At 50.4% G+C, this 14,137-nt stretch overlaps 2 protein-coding genes and 1 long non-coding RNA gene across 4 annotated transcripts; 2 read left to right on the top strand and 1 right to left on the bottom strand.

Annotated features, from left to right (window-relative positions):
* The first annotated feature begins 3,650 nt into the window (after nucleotides 1–3,650).
* On the top strand, nucleotides 3,651–6,547 carry HOXA2 (homeobox A2). Its single transcript, XM_047695597.1, has 2 exons — nucleotides 3,651–5,036; nucleotides 5,681–6,547. Exons 1-2 carry the CDS (start codon nucleotides 4,649–4,651, stop codon nucleotides 6,418–6,420), a joined length of 1,128 nt encoding a protein of 375 aa, XP_047551553.1. The 5' UTR covers nucleotides 3,651–4,648; the 3' UTR covers nucleotides 6,421–6,547.
* A 693-nt stretch (nucleotides 6,548–7,240) lies between these two features.
* On the bottom strand, nucleotides 7,241–10,856 carry LOC125081121 (uncharacterized). The gene is made up of 2 exons (XR_007121586.1): nucleotides 10,719–10,856; nucleotides 7,241–7,376 (listed from the first exon to the last, which is right to left on the bottom strand). It is a non-coding gene; the product is annotated as an uncharacterized LOC125081121 (long non-coding RNA).
* On the top strand, nucleotides 8,287–13,845 carry HOXA1 (homeobox A1). 2 transcript variants are annotated; one of them, XM_047695598.1, is made up of 3 exons: nucleotides 8,287–9,116; nucleotides 11,126–11,840; nucleotides 12,344–13,845. In XM_047695598.1, the coding sequence occupies exons 2-3, from the start codon at nucleotides 11,186–11,188 to the stop codon at nucleotides 12,697–12,699; spliced, it is 1,011 nt and encodes a 336-aa protein (XP_047551554.1). In that variant the 5' UTR covers nucleotides 8,287–9,116; nucleotides 11,126–11,185; the 3' UTR covers nucleotides 12,700–13,845. The 2 variants fall into 2 exon arrangements, with proteins under 2 accessions (XP_047551554.1, XP_047551555.1); XM_047695599.1 differs by lacking the exon at nucleotides 8,287–9,116 and having other exon boundaries at nucleotides 11,061–11,542; nucleotides 11,746–11,840; nucleotides 12,344–12,510.
* The last annotated feature ends 292 nt before the right edge of the window (nucleotides 13,846–14,137 follow it).

Here is a 14,137-nt window from a genome sequence, read left to right as displayed (position 1 = left end):
TATCCGTGTTCAGAAGGGGTTCTTTGGCCGAAGATGGGGGTCTGCGTGGAATTAAGGCAGGCGAAGTGGCTGAGCAGGCCGAGGCAAGCCTTCCAGCTCCGGGAGTGCGGCCTGGCCAGGCGGCTCGCCTGGGAGCACGGCGAATTCTTGGGAAGGCTGCAGGAGCTCCCGGAGGCGGGCAGTTCTGGAAAAGGCCGAGCGCCAGCCCGCTGGGCTGCCTGATTCCCAGCTGCCGCGGAGGGGACTGCAGGGCCGCAGGGGCTGCGAGCTGCTGACTGCGGGACAAACAAAAGGCAGCCGTCCCGAAGCGGGGCGGGGACGCACAGGTGCCTGAGAGGCCCCGCTGGGGAGTAAGGCAGGGATGTCGTCTCCAAGATCTTCCTCCAAGTCAAAGCGGACCAGCCAGTGCTTTAACCCTGGGAATCATGAGCCATGCGGAAGATGCAGAGCATTTTCTGGAGCAACCGGACTCTCTGTGGATGCTCTTCGGTCCCTTATCGCTCCAGGAGGAGAGAATGACTCTTAAAATCGCCACTGGGAGCTAGGAGGCTCGAAGGAGACAGAGCTTCACCCAGGTCTCCAGCAGAAGAAAGGCTGAACTCCCAGGAGCCTCCCCAAGCCCTTCCCTGGACTGCTGGCGTCCCAGCTTCTTCTTTATCCCGGAATTTAGGATTTGGCATCCCCTGGATTTACTTCCTCTCCTTCATCCCTCCTCACTCTCCTTTTATGGCCCCCGGGGGAGGAGGAGAAAGAAAGGAGATTGGTATCTTTCTAATAAAAATGCAATTTTATAAGTACTTCTTTCATTTGATGCTGCAGGAGCTAAACATTACATTTCTACTCCTGGATTGAAGATAGGGCTGCCAGCTGACTGGCTGGCAGACCAAAAGCAGGCACAGGAAAGGGAAATATTTTTATTTTCATATTAAAGAATTGCTTGGAGAAGGAACCAAATTCAGAAAGTGAAAACCTCAGGACTGTATCCCCATCAACATCCCCTTTCTAAATTGGAAGTGAGAAACCACCTGCGTCTCGGATCAGAAGCATCTGATGTGAGAAATAAATCCTCCTTCTCCCTGGATTGTATCTTTCAGAGACGGAGATGAAAAATGTCGCCATTTTGTTTGCAACCCAAAATATCCATCATCATGGCCTCTATCTTTCCCCTGAGAAGCTCCCTCAGATGATCTTTAGAAATAGGCCCTGGAGCCATTTTGGGGTATCTCCTGGGTCCACAGGAGCTGCTTTTTGGGAACCTTCTCACATTTTAAGAAAAAGAAAAATGCTCGGAGGATGCAAAGCCAGGGAGCTGTAGAGATCTGGGTGTTTCTCTCACAGCCAGAGATGCTTCTCCCACATCTGTCTGGAGCTCTTGAGACACATATATGTTTTTCTGGATTTTTAAAGAGTTTGGATTATGGAAGGAATAGATTTGCTCCCCACCCCACCCCAACCTCCCTGCCAAAATATGGCGCACCTCAGAAATGCAAGGCTGGAAATCCAGTCTTTGTGAGGACTGGAGCTTCCGCTGTTTTGGTTGTTCAGATCTGAACTGAACAGGCTAAGCAACCACAGAAGTCTTTCTATGAGTAATAATTTTACAGACATATATAAAATTACCTGGCAAAATAAGGAACAGTGGAGATAGAGTGCGAGGGAGAGAGCGAGAGCGAGAGAGAGAGAGAGAGAGAGAACGAGCTAGCCAGCGCTATCCATTCACAGAGGAAAATCTTTTGGAGATACCACTGTTTGAACCCATTTCTAAAATCTACCATTTAGCTGAGAGGCGACTGGTTTGGAGGCATCCTCCTTCCCTCAGGGCACGGATTTTTAAATGAGATTCCAGTATGATTTCCCATATCTTAGCAGTCAAAACATTCATTTTAGGTTTCAAAGAAAAAAATATTGATCTCACCTTCAGCTTCTAAGATATTAAAAATAAGTCCTTATTGAAATATTCCTGAGTTAAAGTAATAGATTTGGGGAAGATTTCAGTGTTGAATGGTCAAAGAAAAGGGTTTGCTTCCAGATGGTATTTGAATTAAGGCCGCTGAGGCGAGCAGAAAGCTCTCACCCACGCAGCCCTTGACAAAGCCTCAGCGATATGGGGGCAGCGCTGTTCCCTCTCCTTAACTCCCCCTCCCCTTAACCCCTCAATATTATTTCTGTAAGAACAAATGCCAAAGCCACTATCCCAGAATGTGCAAAAGCACCTTTCCTAAAAGCCGCCTTATAACTCTTCCTGCTGCCAAAAAGATCTTTAAAAAGACTAGTTTTCCTTGTTTACTTGCGTTTCCTGCTCTCCTCTTTGCTCGGCCACATTTGATCTTGGAAAAAACTCGAAGCTGAAATGTGTTCTTAAGGGCCAGAAGCTGTCAAGGCTTTTGGTGAGCAAGATTGATCGCACCCAGACTTCCTTCAGAGCTTTGTTTGGAATAAAAGCAAGAAAACTGAAAAACCTCACATTTTCCAAAATAGCATCTCTATCTGTAAGGCGATGCTCTGGGCTAGTCAATGACGGAGGCCACTTTATATCTAATTTCCACCCAAGCCCCCTTTGATGCCGGCCTCAGAAATGGAGTCCTAGCCTTGTACCGTGGTCGGCCTTTCTTGTTTTCCGCGTAGATTTCTTTCCCCCACCAACCTCTCTCTCCCTGGCCATCAGAATGATTTATTTTCCTGCCACGGATGCCTGCCGGCCTGGGGGAGTCTGATCACTTGGTCCATTTCAAAGGAAGCAAAAGCGAATCATCATCCTCAGGGTCTGAGGGAAAAGAGATACCTTCAGATTTCTCTCTCAGCCTCTTTCCCTCTTTCTGGCTCCGTGGATTTTTTTAAAAGTTATTGTTTGGTACCTAAAGGTGTTATCTTTTGAAACCTCCAGCACAGTCCAAGATACCCTCAGTCTCAAGTCTCCGAATTGGAAAAAAAGAGAGCATGAACAGAGAATAGAGAACCTTTATAATTCCTCCTGAGGTTGCCCCCTCTCACCTGCCGTACTGTTTCCCACAGCAGAACCTGAGTGCAAACATCCCAGGTGGCCAAGGAGCAGAAAGGTGCAGGAGACAGTTTGGGATGCCAGGGAGCACGTTTTGCATCTGAACCCACAAGCCCACAATAAGAACGACAAGGACCAGGAGAAGAAGGAGAGGAAAAGAAAAAGAAAAAAAGAGAGGGAGAAAGAGAGAAAGGAACAAGCGCCTTCTCCCTCCCTGCTGCTAACTTCCAACAGACTTCCTGGAAATCAGAAATACTCACCGCACCCGAGCCCTACGGGTATGAAACCCAGAATGCCAGGAGCCGCAGGAGCCTGCTCCAGGTGGCACTGCTTTGGGTGGCCGCCGCCCTGGCTACAGGGATTTGGACACATGGACTTGGGGTTGTTGTCTTGCTTGGCACATGCATCTATCTTTCTCGAGCCACTCTTGAAAAGTTGATGGCACAGGAAGGTTGGGAAGCTTCGAGAGCCGCCTCCCGTCTTCCGCTTCCCTCTGGAGCCAGATGCATAGCTGCCGTGGAAAAGCCGGCTAACAATGGGCCAGGGTCCGGGTCCGGGGGCGCGGACTCCGAGCTGGGCTTTGGGAGGGGGGCGAGGGCTTGCGGGAGGGGTTTGGGGAAGGAGAGGTGGATAGAAGTGAGAGGGAAGGGGTGAGGGGAGAAGAGGGAAAAAGAAGAAAAGAGGGAAAGACGGAGAGGAAGGAAAACAGAGATCACTTCCGAGATCCAGGAACTGGTTTTAGAAAAGGTGGAGGAGGAACAGGAAATAAAAGAGGGGAGACCCCAAAATGAACCCTCTCTTTTCTGTGTCTCCTCTCTCTTCTCTCTCTCTCTCTCTTCCCTCTCCCTCTCTCCCTCCCTTCCTCCCTCCCTCCTTCCCTCTTCCCTCTCTCTTTCTTCTCCGGTCTCATCTCCCCTCTCCCTCTGCTCCTTCCTCCTGCCTTAGCAGAACTTAAGTGGCTGGGATGCGGGGCTCTCGGGTGTCAAAACTTTGAAGATTAATGGATTACTTTGTTAATGACTGCAGGCGTCAGACTGAGGTGCTTAAATGATTTGTGAGGTGCGAGGCGTCTTCCCGACAGTCCCAAACAATGCGCGGAGTGTGCGGGGGAGGCAGAGGGCAGCCGCCGGCGGGCCCGGCAGCAGGGCTCACACTCGCACACACTCACACTCCACACACTCCCAGGCGCACACACCAGATCTGTGCTAATCAGGAGGCAGGAAGGCACCCTCGCCCCCACGCACTCCCGGGCATCCCCACCCACACCCACATATATGTATTTTTGCCCTGAAAAAAGTGTAAATAAAGCCTCGCTGGCCCCCAATGAGGCGTTCCTTCCCGACTTTTTTGGATCAATCAAACAGACAGTGGCTTCTTTTGATTAAAGCCCAAATTGTCATTGGGCAGAAGCAATCATGTGACAGCCAATTCGGTCCAATTTCAACCTTGTCTCCATGAATTCAATAGTTTAATAGTAGCGCGGTCCCCATACGGCTGTAATCAGTGAATTAGAAAAAAAACACCCCAGCAGCGATCTTCTATGATAGATTTTTTTTTTCCTCTGCTCTCGCCTTTTTCCTGGGCCTTGCCCCCCCAAAGCCCCTCCAGAAGAGGGAACTTTTTCTCCGAGGGGGCTCCAAGGAGAAGGCCATGAATTACGAATTTGAGCGAGAGATTGGTTTTATCAATAGCCAGCCGTCGCTCGCTGAGTGCCTGACATCTTTTCCCCCTGTCGCTGATACATTTCAAAGTTCATCAATCAAGACCTCGACGCTTTCACACTCGACACTGATTCCTCCTCCTTTTGAGCAGACCATTCCCAGCCTGAACCCGGGCAGTCACCCTCGCCACGGCGCTGGCGGCCGCCCCAAGCCGAGCCCCGCGGGCAGCCGCGGCAGCCCAGTGCCCGCCGGCGCCCTGCAGCCGCCCGAGTACCCCTGGATGAAGGAGAAGAAGGCGGCCAAGAAAACCGCGCTGCCGCCCGCCTCTGCCGCCGCCGCCGCCGCCGCCACCGGCCCTGCCTGCCTCAGCCACAAAGGTCAGTCCAGAGACTTGGCCCCACGTCCCGGGACCCTTCTCCCCTTCTGGGCTGCCCGGGGAGCGGTTATGGGGGAGGGGAGCGTGGGCTGGGAGAGAAGGGGGAGAGAGAGGGAGAGATGCTTGGCTGCCTTCCCTTCCCCTGTGGGCTCAGGAGTGGGTTTGATGGAGAGAAAAGGGATCCTGCGCTGCACAATGAGACATATATATATTTTTAAGAAGGGGGGGGGACTTTCCCTAACTTGTGTAACGTGGGATGATTTATTTGAGTTGGAACTGACCTCCTCTTGTCTAGTTGTCCTAGAGTTTGGCTTTTTGACAGTAATGAAGAGTGATAGATCGCTCTTGCTCAGCTAAGCAGCTGATGCATTAATTATAAATTGTGGTGTGGCTAATATAAAGTTTGCTCCCGGATGGAGAGTTTGGGGGGAGCCACAGGCAGGAATCTGATGGAGGTGGAAGAGATGGGGTCTCCCCCGGCTAGGCTCCCAGGAAAGGCAGCACAATAGCTCTACTGCATCCAGGGGCGGCCATTTTGTTGCAGTTGATCTTTTCTGCTATATTTATTCTCCAGTGGAATAACCCCGCTCGGACCCCTCCACCTCCAACTGTGCGTGTGTCTCTTGTTGGTTTCCCTTTCCGCAGAATCCCTGGAAATCGCCGATGGCAGCGGCGGGGGCTCGCGACGCCTGAGAACTGCTTACACCAACACGCAGCTTTTAGAGCTGGAAAAAGAATTTCATTTCAACAAGTACCTTTGCAGACCCCGAAGGGTGGAAATTGCAGCGCTGCTGGATTTGACTGAGAGACAAGTGAAAGTGTGGTTTCAGAACCGGAGGATGAAGCACAAGAGGCAGACCCAGTGCAAGGAGAACCAAAACAGCGAAGGGAAATTTAAAAGCCTGGAAGACTCTGAGAAAGTGGAGGAAGATGAGGAGGAGAAGTCGCTCTTTGAGCAAGCCCTCAGCGTCTCTGGGGCCCTTCTGGAGAGGGAAGGTTACACTTTTCAGCAAAATGCCCTCTCTCAGCAGCAGGCTCCCAATGGACACAATGGCGACTCCCAAAGTTTCCCAGTTTCGCCTTTAACCAGCAATGAGAAAAATCTGAAACATTTTCAGCACCAGTCACCCACTGTTTCTAACTGCTTGTCAACAATGGGCCAGAACTGTGGCTCTGGTCTAAACAATGACAGTCCCGAGGCCCTCGAGGTCCCCTCTTTGCAGGACTTTAACGTTTTTTCCACAGATTCCTGCCTGCAGCTTTCAGATGCTGTCTCGCCCAGTTTGCCAGGTTCCCTGGACAGTCCCGTAGATATTTCAGCTGACAGCTTTGACTTTTTTACAGACACACTCACCACAATCGACTTGCAGCATCTGAATTACTAAAAACATTAAAGCAAAACAAAGCATCACAAAACAAAAACCCCTTTGACCAGGTGGTTTGGCCTTCTTTTATTCCAAGAGAGTTGATTTTTATTTTATTTTCTTCTTGACCTACCCTGTCTGTCCTCTACATGTGGAAGATTTTCTGTTTAGTGAGTCTCCTGGTCCAGTTTCAGAGCCACCTTTTACAGATTATTTTGGAGTTTTAGTTGTTCTAAATTGAATCCAACGACCCTCTATGTGATTTTCTGAAAGCAATATATGAGGCCTGCAAGAAAGTGATCATATAATTGTATCTTCACTTTCTTTTTATTTTTGTATTACCTTAGGATGCATTGTCATGAGTATTTTTGGTAGAATAAATTCTCCTTTGCTATAAGTAGCTTTCTTATTTTTTTCTTCCCCCCCTCTTTCTCAAGGCTCATAACGGTTTCTTTTTCCTCCTTTAGTCTAACTTGGTAAATAAAATTCTGGTCACAATTCATCTTCTTTTTTCAATTTTAATATATTTATTAAGGGGGCATGTTCAAAGTCTTCAATAGACACCAATGAAAAGAAAGCCAGAAAATGGTTAGGACTTCCAAGAAGTGTTTTTTTTTTCTTTTTCTTTCTTTCTTTAAAAAGGGAATGGATTTGGTTTTTTAGTGTAGAGGTTCAAGCTATAGATTTAAATTGGTAATAGAAGCGGGATTGGACAGCCTCAGAGTTGGGCCAAGCCCAAGCCTTTGAAAGTGGAGAAATAAAGTGCCTACAGAAACCCCCAACTCCGGGAAGGAGAAACATGGAGTTTCTTTAACAAGCTACCAGTCTTCAGGTCAATAACTAAGTTATCAACAATTCATTTATTTATACACATTTGTTTCAAACATCTACATTCCAACCCCTTCCCCACAATCCCGGAAACATTTTCAGTGTGGTTGATTAGTCTCCCAGCTGTTGATGGGTCCAGGCAAACAGACCTAAAAGGTAGAGAAAAACAAAAACAAAACAAAACAATGGTTACTAGCTGGAAAATGCACTTCAGAAAGGGTTCTCTCCAATCCTCTGGTTCAGTCATTCTAGGATTCTTTTTTCAGGGATAGAAAAATCAATATTTCATTCTTAAATCTGTTTACATGACAAATAATGGATCATTAAAGCTGTGAAGTTAGGTTACCAAGTTGAGATTTAAAATGGAGAGTTTCTGCGCCCCAGGTTATAAATTAACCCAGTTTCTAGAGAAAGAGAAAAAGCACTTTAAATGAAATATCAATAAAATGTGATCTAGGGCACGTTACTGGGTTGTTCTGGTTTTTTCCCCCTTCTTACATCTCCACATGCTGTTTTTTTCCCTCCCTGTGCTCTGCTGTGATGGCTACTAATTTACCGTGAGAAAACTCAGCCTGTAAGCAACATGTGCAGGGGGGCGGGTTGATTTAGGAACCCGGCTCTTAATAGCTAAGGCTTGGAAGTTACGGTGAAATCGAGGTCTTTCTCCATGGGTTTGCACCCTACCTTTCTCAGCCCCTTGCCCCCTAAATCCTGGCAGCGGCGGAGGCGTGTGAGGGCCCCGGCGGGTCTCCAGCCCCAGTCGCGGAGTTGAGCAGGGCGGCCCGGCCGCAGCCAGGGCTGCGCCGCTGCTGTTTGCGATTCGTCCTACGCTCATAAATCAAACGCTTTCTATGAATGAGAATGTCATCAAAGAGATCAATTGCAGGAACACATGCACAAATAAAAATCCTCTTACGTATTTGCCGGGGATCCCCGTCCGAAAGCATTAAGTTAGAAGGCGTTTAGTCATAATTCATTTTTATTGCTCTTTTAAAACAACAGCTTGGCTGAGCTGCGGATGCCATGAACAGCTCCCGGCCTCGGCGGCGTTTTGTATCTTCCTTGCTCCTTCCCTTTCTAGTAGAAGAGCCCTGAAAGAGGCACTTTGGGCCAGAAAGCCGCTTGCAGGCCATCATTTAAATATTAACCAAGCTGTCCTTTCGCCCACTCTCCCAGGGCATTTAAAGAGACTTTAGCACGAGTCGTGGGGCGCTGGCCTACACGCTCAGAAAACCAGGATCTTGTACAAGGCGGTATGAATCCCGGGGTTTCGTGGGGGTGGGGAAAGCACGGAGCTACGGAAGCCTCACGGGCTCGAGGCCAGACTAGACTGCCTTTGTAAGCAACACCGGGAGAGCAGCGCTCTGGGCGGCCAGCCGGGGCGGAGCAGGCTCGGCTTCAAGAGTCCGGCCTGCCGGGAGCCGGGAGCAGTGCGCGGAGGTGGGTCGGTCGCCAGCCCGAGTCCTTGCGGGCTTACGTGCAAGTGCATGCATGTGGTCCCAAGAAACACACTCCCACCCTGGCGCGGGAATGAGGCCCGGAGGGAGGAAGAGAAGTGGAAGGAGTGGAGCGCCGAGGCCGAGAACTAGCAGAGGAAGGAGAGCGGTTGAGGCCCCGGGCGGCTTTGTGGCTCAAGTCCTGCGGCGAAGGGGGTTGTGCGAACCCGGGTTGAAGAAGCCAACAAAGGGACAAGAATGAGGCCAGGGGAAAGAACGTCCCTTGGTTCGGAAAGCTGATCGTCCGCAATGCCTGCACCGACCCTCTCACGTCCTACCTCCTCCTCGACAGGAGCCCCTTCTCTCCCATCGTTGGAAGTCTGGAGCTCCCAAGGAAGCCGCCTCCAGGAAGGCCGCCTTTCCTTTTCCCTTCCTGAAGATGAACATCCCCAGGTGCTGAAATTGGGGCAGGAATTCCTTTCCTATCCCTGCTCTCCTCTTAACAGTGGTTGGGGATGGGTCAAAGGTCACAGAAAAATACCGTTTCGAAAGAAAATGTTTCGGGGGAAATGTTTCTTTGCTACTGAGGGAATCCGTAGTCAAATGTCTGCAAGAGTTCCCCTTATGGGTGGGGGCAGGTTGGGGTGAGGGAGACTTCTATATGTGGAAAACAGAATGCAGAAAGGTTGACTAACACATTTGAAATGTGCATGCCTCAAGCAAAACTTCCTTCTTCTAACTGGGGAGGGAAAGCTAGAGGGGAGTGGGAACCCCATCCTCAGATAAATTTTATATGTCCGATTCCGATGTGGTAAACATGGTCAGGGAAAAATCTATACTGCATCGCCTGCAAAGCTTCTTGGATGATCTCTGGATTTCTTTTACCTAAGAATGCATCAATTCTCGGTCTCAGTTCGGCATTTTCTCTCTACAAGCCAAGGGTTGACATGAAACCCAATAGTAAACAGCAATTAACGACCCCGTCAGCATCAGGGTAGGATGAAGGTGATGGAGAACAGGACCTCTGGCCTGGGATGACGCTCAGATTTGCACGCGTCTCTCTAGGGAAAGACTTGAAGGTTCGCACAAGGAACTACAGTCAGTTACAAAGGGGAGGGGGTGTTGTTGGGGAAGAAGAAAATATCCCGTCCACCATCAGCCATCTGTCCACCGCCCCTCCCACCTGCCAGCCCCTACCCACTTCAGACGTGGAGTAGAATGGGGGGAGGCGGCTAGTGGATAAAGGAAACCCTACCACTCCTAACATTCCCCCTCCAGAAAACGAGCACCATTGCGAGGCGGGGGAGGTGTCCAGCGTATTTTGTTGGACTGTGGTCTCGCCCTTGGAGGCCCTAGCCGGAGCGCGCAGGCTCCTGGGTCCCAGGGAGCCGGCAGATGGCCTGCAGCGCGCCGCCCGGCCCCCACGCTGGCCACGTCCGCTAGCGTCATCTTTCTCCCCCGCCTCCTACCCTTCAAAATCCAGCCGCCGAGCTGCTCCGGATCCCGTAGGGCTCCCGGAGCAAAGCTGAGTGGGGAGGAGAAAGGGGCGGAGAGCGAGGAGAGAGGGAGGGCGAAGAGCACGGCCACCCCCGGCCTTTTCCGGCAAGCTTAACTACTACCAATCCCCCGCTCCCGAGCGTCGAATTACACAACCTCCTCATTGCCTTGCTAATAATCGGTTGGGGTGGAGGGAGTAGGCTTCGGAGACCCTCCTTGGAGAAGGGAAATTTTTTTTGTTTTGTTTTGTTTTGTTTTTTTTCTTCCTTGCTCTAGTCCCCCGCACGCTCACCCGGGGTTCTCCAGGCCAATCCTCTGCGCACTTCCCTCTCCCTGCCGAGCTTGGACAGCTGGTGGCCTGGCCTCGTCCTACGCCACTGTCCTCTGCGCGCCTTACTGCCCCGGCACCATAGCAGGGACTGTATAGTGAAAGCGCCCGGGGAGCTACCCTTCCTGCTCCGCGCACTGCGGGATCGGCCCCTGAGCTAGTGGCAGGCCAGCGAGCTCTGGCCCACTGATTCCCGACCCAAGAGAGACGGAGCCCTCTTCCCTTCTCACCTCTTGCCAGTTCATCTCTCAGTGTGCGGTGGAGAGGGGGCGGAGACGAGGATGCCTCCCAGCCCCCACCTACCGGAGGGGGGGAGAGCGGAGTCCGCGCGCGCAGAGGGTGGCTTCTGCTCCCCTTCGGCCCAGAGCTCCGAAATCTGCCCTTGCAGCCGCCGCAGATGCTGCCGCCGCCTGGGCTGCCTGGGGGGGCGACTGCGCGTCACCTAGACTGACGAGCGCCGGGGATTTAAATGCCACTGAAACGGTGATCCATCACCGCGGGAGCCAGCAAACTTTCGCAGGAGGCTCCGCCATTGGCTGACTTAGTCACGTGCCCCTCCCCCTGCGCCCTCCGCCCTCGAGCCCCCCCTCTTGCGCACTGTACATTCATATCATTTTTCTTCTCCGGCCCCATGGAGGAAGTGAGAAAGTTGGCACGGTCACCCAGGGCTTCGCAGGACCCCGTCCCTCAGTGACAGATGGACAATGCAAGAATGAGCTCCTTCCTGGAATACCCCATCCTCAGCGGTGGCGACTCAGGGACCTGCTCAGCGCGAGCCTACCCTTCCGACCATGGAATTACAACTTTCCAGTCGTGCGCGGTCAGTGCTAACAGCTGTGGCGGCGACGACCGCTTCCTAGTGGGCAGGGGGGTGCAGATCAGCCCGCCCCACCACCACCACCACCACCACCACCACCACCACCCCCAACCGGCCACCTACCAGACTCCCGGGAACCTGGGGGTGTCCTACTCCCATTCGAGTTGTGGTCCAAGCTACAGCGCGCAGAACTTCGGCGCGCCTTACAGCCCTTACGCGTTAAATCAGGAAGCAGAAGTAAGTGGTGGGTACCCCTCGTGCGCTCCCGCAGTTTACTCTGGAAATCTCTCATCTCCCATGGTCCAGCATCACCACCACCACCAGGGTTATGCCGGGGGCGCGGTGGGCTCGCCTCAGTACATTCACCACTCATATGGACAAGAGCACCAGAGCCTGGCCCTGGCCACGTATAATAACTCCTTGTCCCCTCTCCACGCCAGCCACCAAGAAGCCTGTCGCTCCCCTACATCAGAGACGTCTTCTCCAGCGCAGACCTTTGACTGGATGAAAGTCAAAAGAAACCCTCCCAAAACAGGTCAGTCTTGCCATTCCTTGCATGTTCCTTGATGGTTCTGGAAGGAGCCTGTTTGCTTAGTTGCCAAGGAAAATTAATACTTAAAACAACAACAACAACAACAACAACAACAACAACAAACAAAACTTCTTGCTTCCCACTGGTGTTGTTCTGTGTGGAGAGATTGCCCAGGTGTGTAGGGCAGAGGAGCATCTGGGATTGTTGTGTTTCTCAAAGGGCTGAGTTTTTAGAGGTTCTGGAGTAGGAAGTGGGTAGGGGTGTGTGGGTGGTGGTGGTGTGTGGTTCCGTTAATATCTCCAGCCTCCATTAATCACGGGTCTGACCATGCTAATGGTTGACTTTGGATTAACACTTTACACCTCATCAGTCACCCAGCCCAGTTTCTGTAGCGAAATTCTCTCTCCCCCCTTTACCTGAATGTTGCTCTGGAGCGTGTAGGGGATCTTATATGCATTGTAAAAATGTTTACCCTTCTCTCTCATCGCTCCCCACCGTGCCCGCAGGGAAAGTTGGAGAGTACGGCTACGTGGGTCAACCCAATGCAGTGCGCACCAACTTCACCACCAAGCAGCTCACTGAGCTGGAAAAGGAGTTCCACTTCAATAAGTACCTGACGCGGGCCCGTAGGGTGGAGATTGCCGCATCCCTGCAGCTCAATGAGACCCAGGTGAAGATCTGGTTCCAGAACCGCCGGATGAAGCAGAAGAAACGAGAGAAGGAGGGCCTCTTGCCCATCTCTCCTGCCACCCCGCCAGGAAGTGAGGAGAAGGCTGAGGAATCTTCAGAGAAGTCCAGCTCTTCGCCCTGCATTCCTTCTCCGGGATCTTCTACCTCAGACACTCTGACTACCTCTCACTGAGGCCCACCCAGCCCCAGACTCCGCAGCCCAGGCTACTCAGAGGGCTGGGGACTTCTTACCCAAAGCACATTCTTAGCTTATCTTCCTTTCCATTTACTGTCTCTCTGTTCCTTTCTGATCCTATCTGGGAAGCTCCTGGCCAGGGTAATGTGTTTCCAGAGAACTCTAGATTAGAGGCTTGATTGGGTGTGTGTGCTAACTCCTTGGTGCAGAGTAGGTGCCATAATTAATTTTTTGACAGCCCCAACACCCCTCCCTACCTTTAGGAGATTTCCACAGAATCCGTTCCTTTCAGATGTCCTTTGGAGTATAGTTTCCTTTGCCAGCAGAAACATGTCAGAAGAAGGCCTTTTACCTGCCTGTATATTTACAGTTCTCCCCTACTTTGCCCTTAAAGTAGGAGAGAAAGGAGAGTCCATGAGCTCATAAAGAAGAGCTGCACTATGAGCGTGTTTACACAATTAATTCATCCCTTTATTTAATTCAATTTCATGTGTGTGTTTGCTGGTTGTAAATACTTTATCCTGAGAGATTTATCTTTATACAGATTTTCTAGAAATGTTTAGATTAAGTGACTAAAACAGGGTGGGTAACTCAAAGCTGGTACAATTTTATATGTGATTATAGGTTAAAGAATAAAATCGCTCACTTAAACTCAGTCAGATGCCTCAGAGGGTAGCCTGCATTTGTTCTTTCAGTGAGTTAAGAAGGCCTACAGAACACAAGGTTCAAAAACCTTGCTTCCTGTGCTAAGTCTCTCCCCATGCCCACCCTTTGTTTCTCTGCCCACACTCTATTTACAATTTGTGCTGGATTATTCAGAACCTAGAGGTATTATTCAAAGCAGCTTCTCCCTTCCACAGTTATCTTAGCTGGATATGATGTATTTTCAGCTCAACTGTTAATGTGATGGATGGCACAATGAATGTATATTTTGTGTGATTCGTGAATAGTCTTTTGCATGTCGCACAATGTTTTGATGTCCCTAAAGTCCCACACTGAGTTATATCAGTTATTCTTTGTGAGCCTATGATATTCCCCCTTTCCTGTACAATCATGAACAGCTCTGAGATCCTGGAGTAATATGATCCAGAGCAGAGTTTACGGGTCTTAAGATGTCTGTAATAAATATATTCAAGTTTCACATATGCTTAAGCATCCCTGTATTTGGCTTGGCTACAATTTGTTGGTTCCAACAACGTTGGCTCATTTCACATGGGGAGGGGGATGGAAGGCTGGCGTGTACTTTCAGAGGTGAGCCTTTTCTTGAAAAAAAGTAAATGCTTTCCATTGTGAAGCTGAAATTTCCCCTATGCGTGTCATAGCACCTAGCTAATGCCTATTTAATAGGTTGATTTTCTTTAAAATAACAATAGTTCCTTTATTAAATAATCCAAGTTCATAATGGAAAAAAATGAATGGTGAAGAAATTTATGAA

Source organism: Lutra lutra, chromosome 11 (assembly GCF_902655055.1).
Source record: "Lutra lutra chromosome 11, mLutLut1.2, whole genome shotgun sequence".
Classification (NCBI taxonomy): domain Eukaryota; kingdom Metazoa; phylum Chordata; class Mammalia; order Carnivora; family Mustelidae; genus Lutra; species Lutra lutra.
The sequence above is the reverse complement of the archived record's forward strand: the minus strand, read 5'-3'. Positions and strand labels throughout refer to the sequence as shown.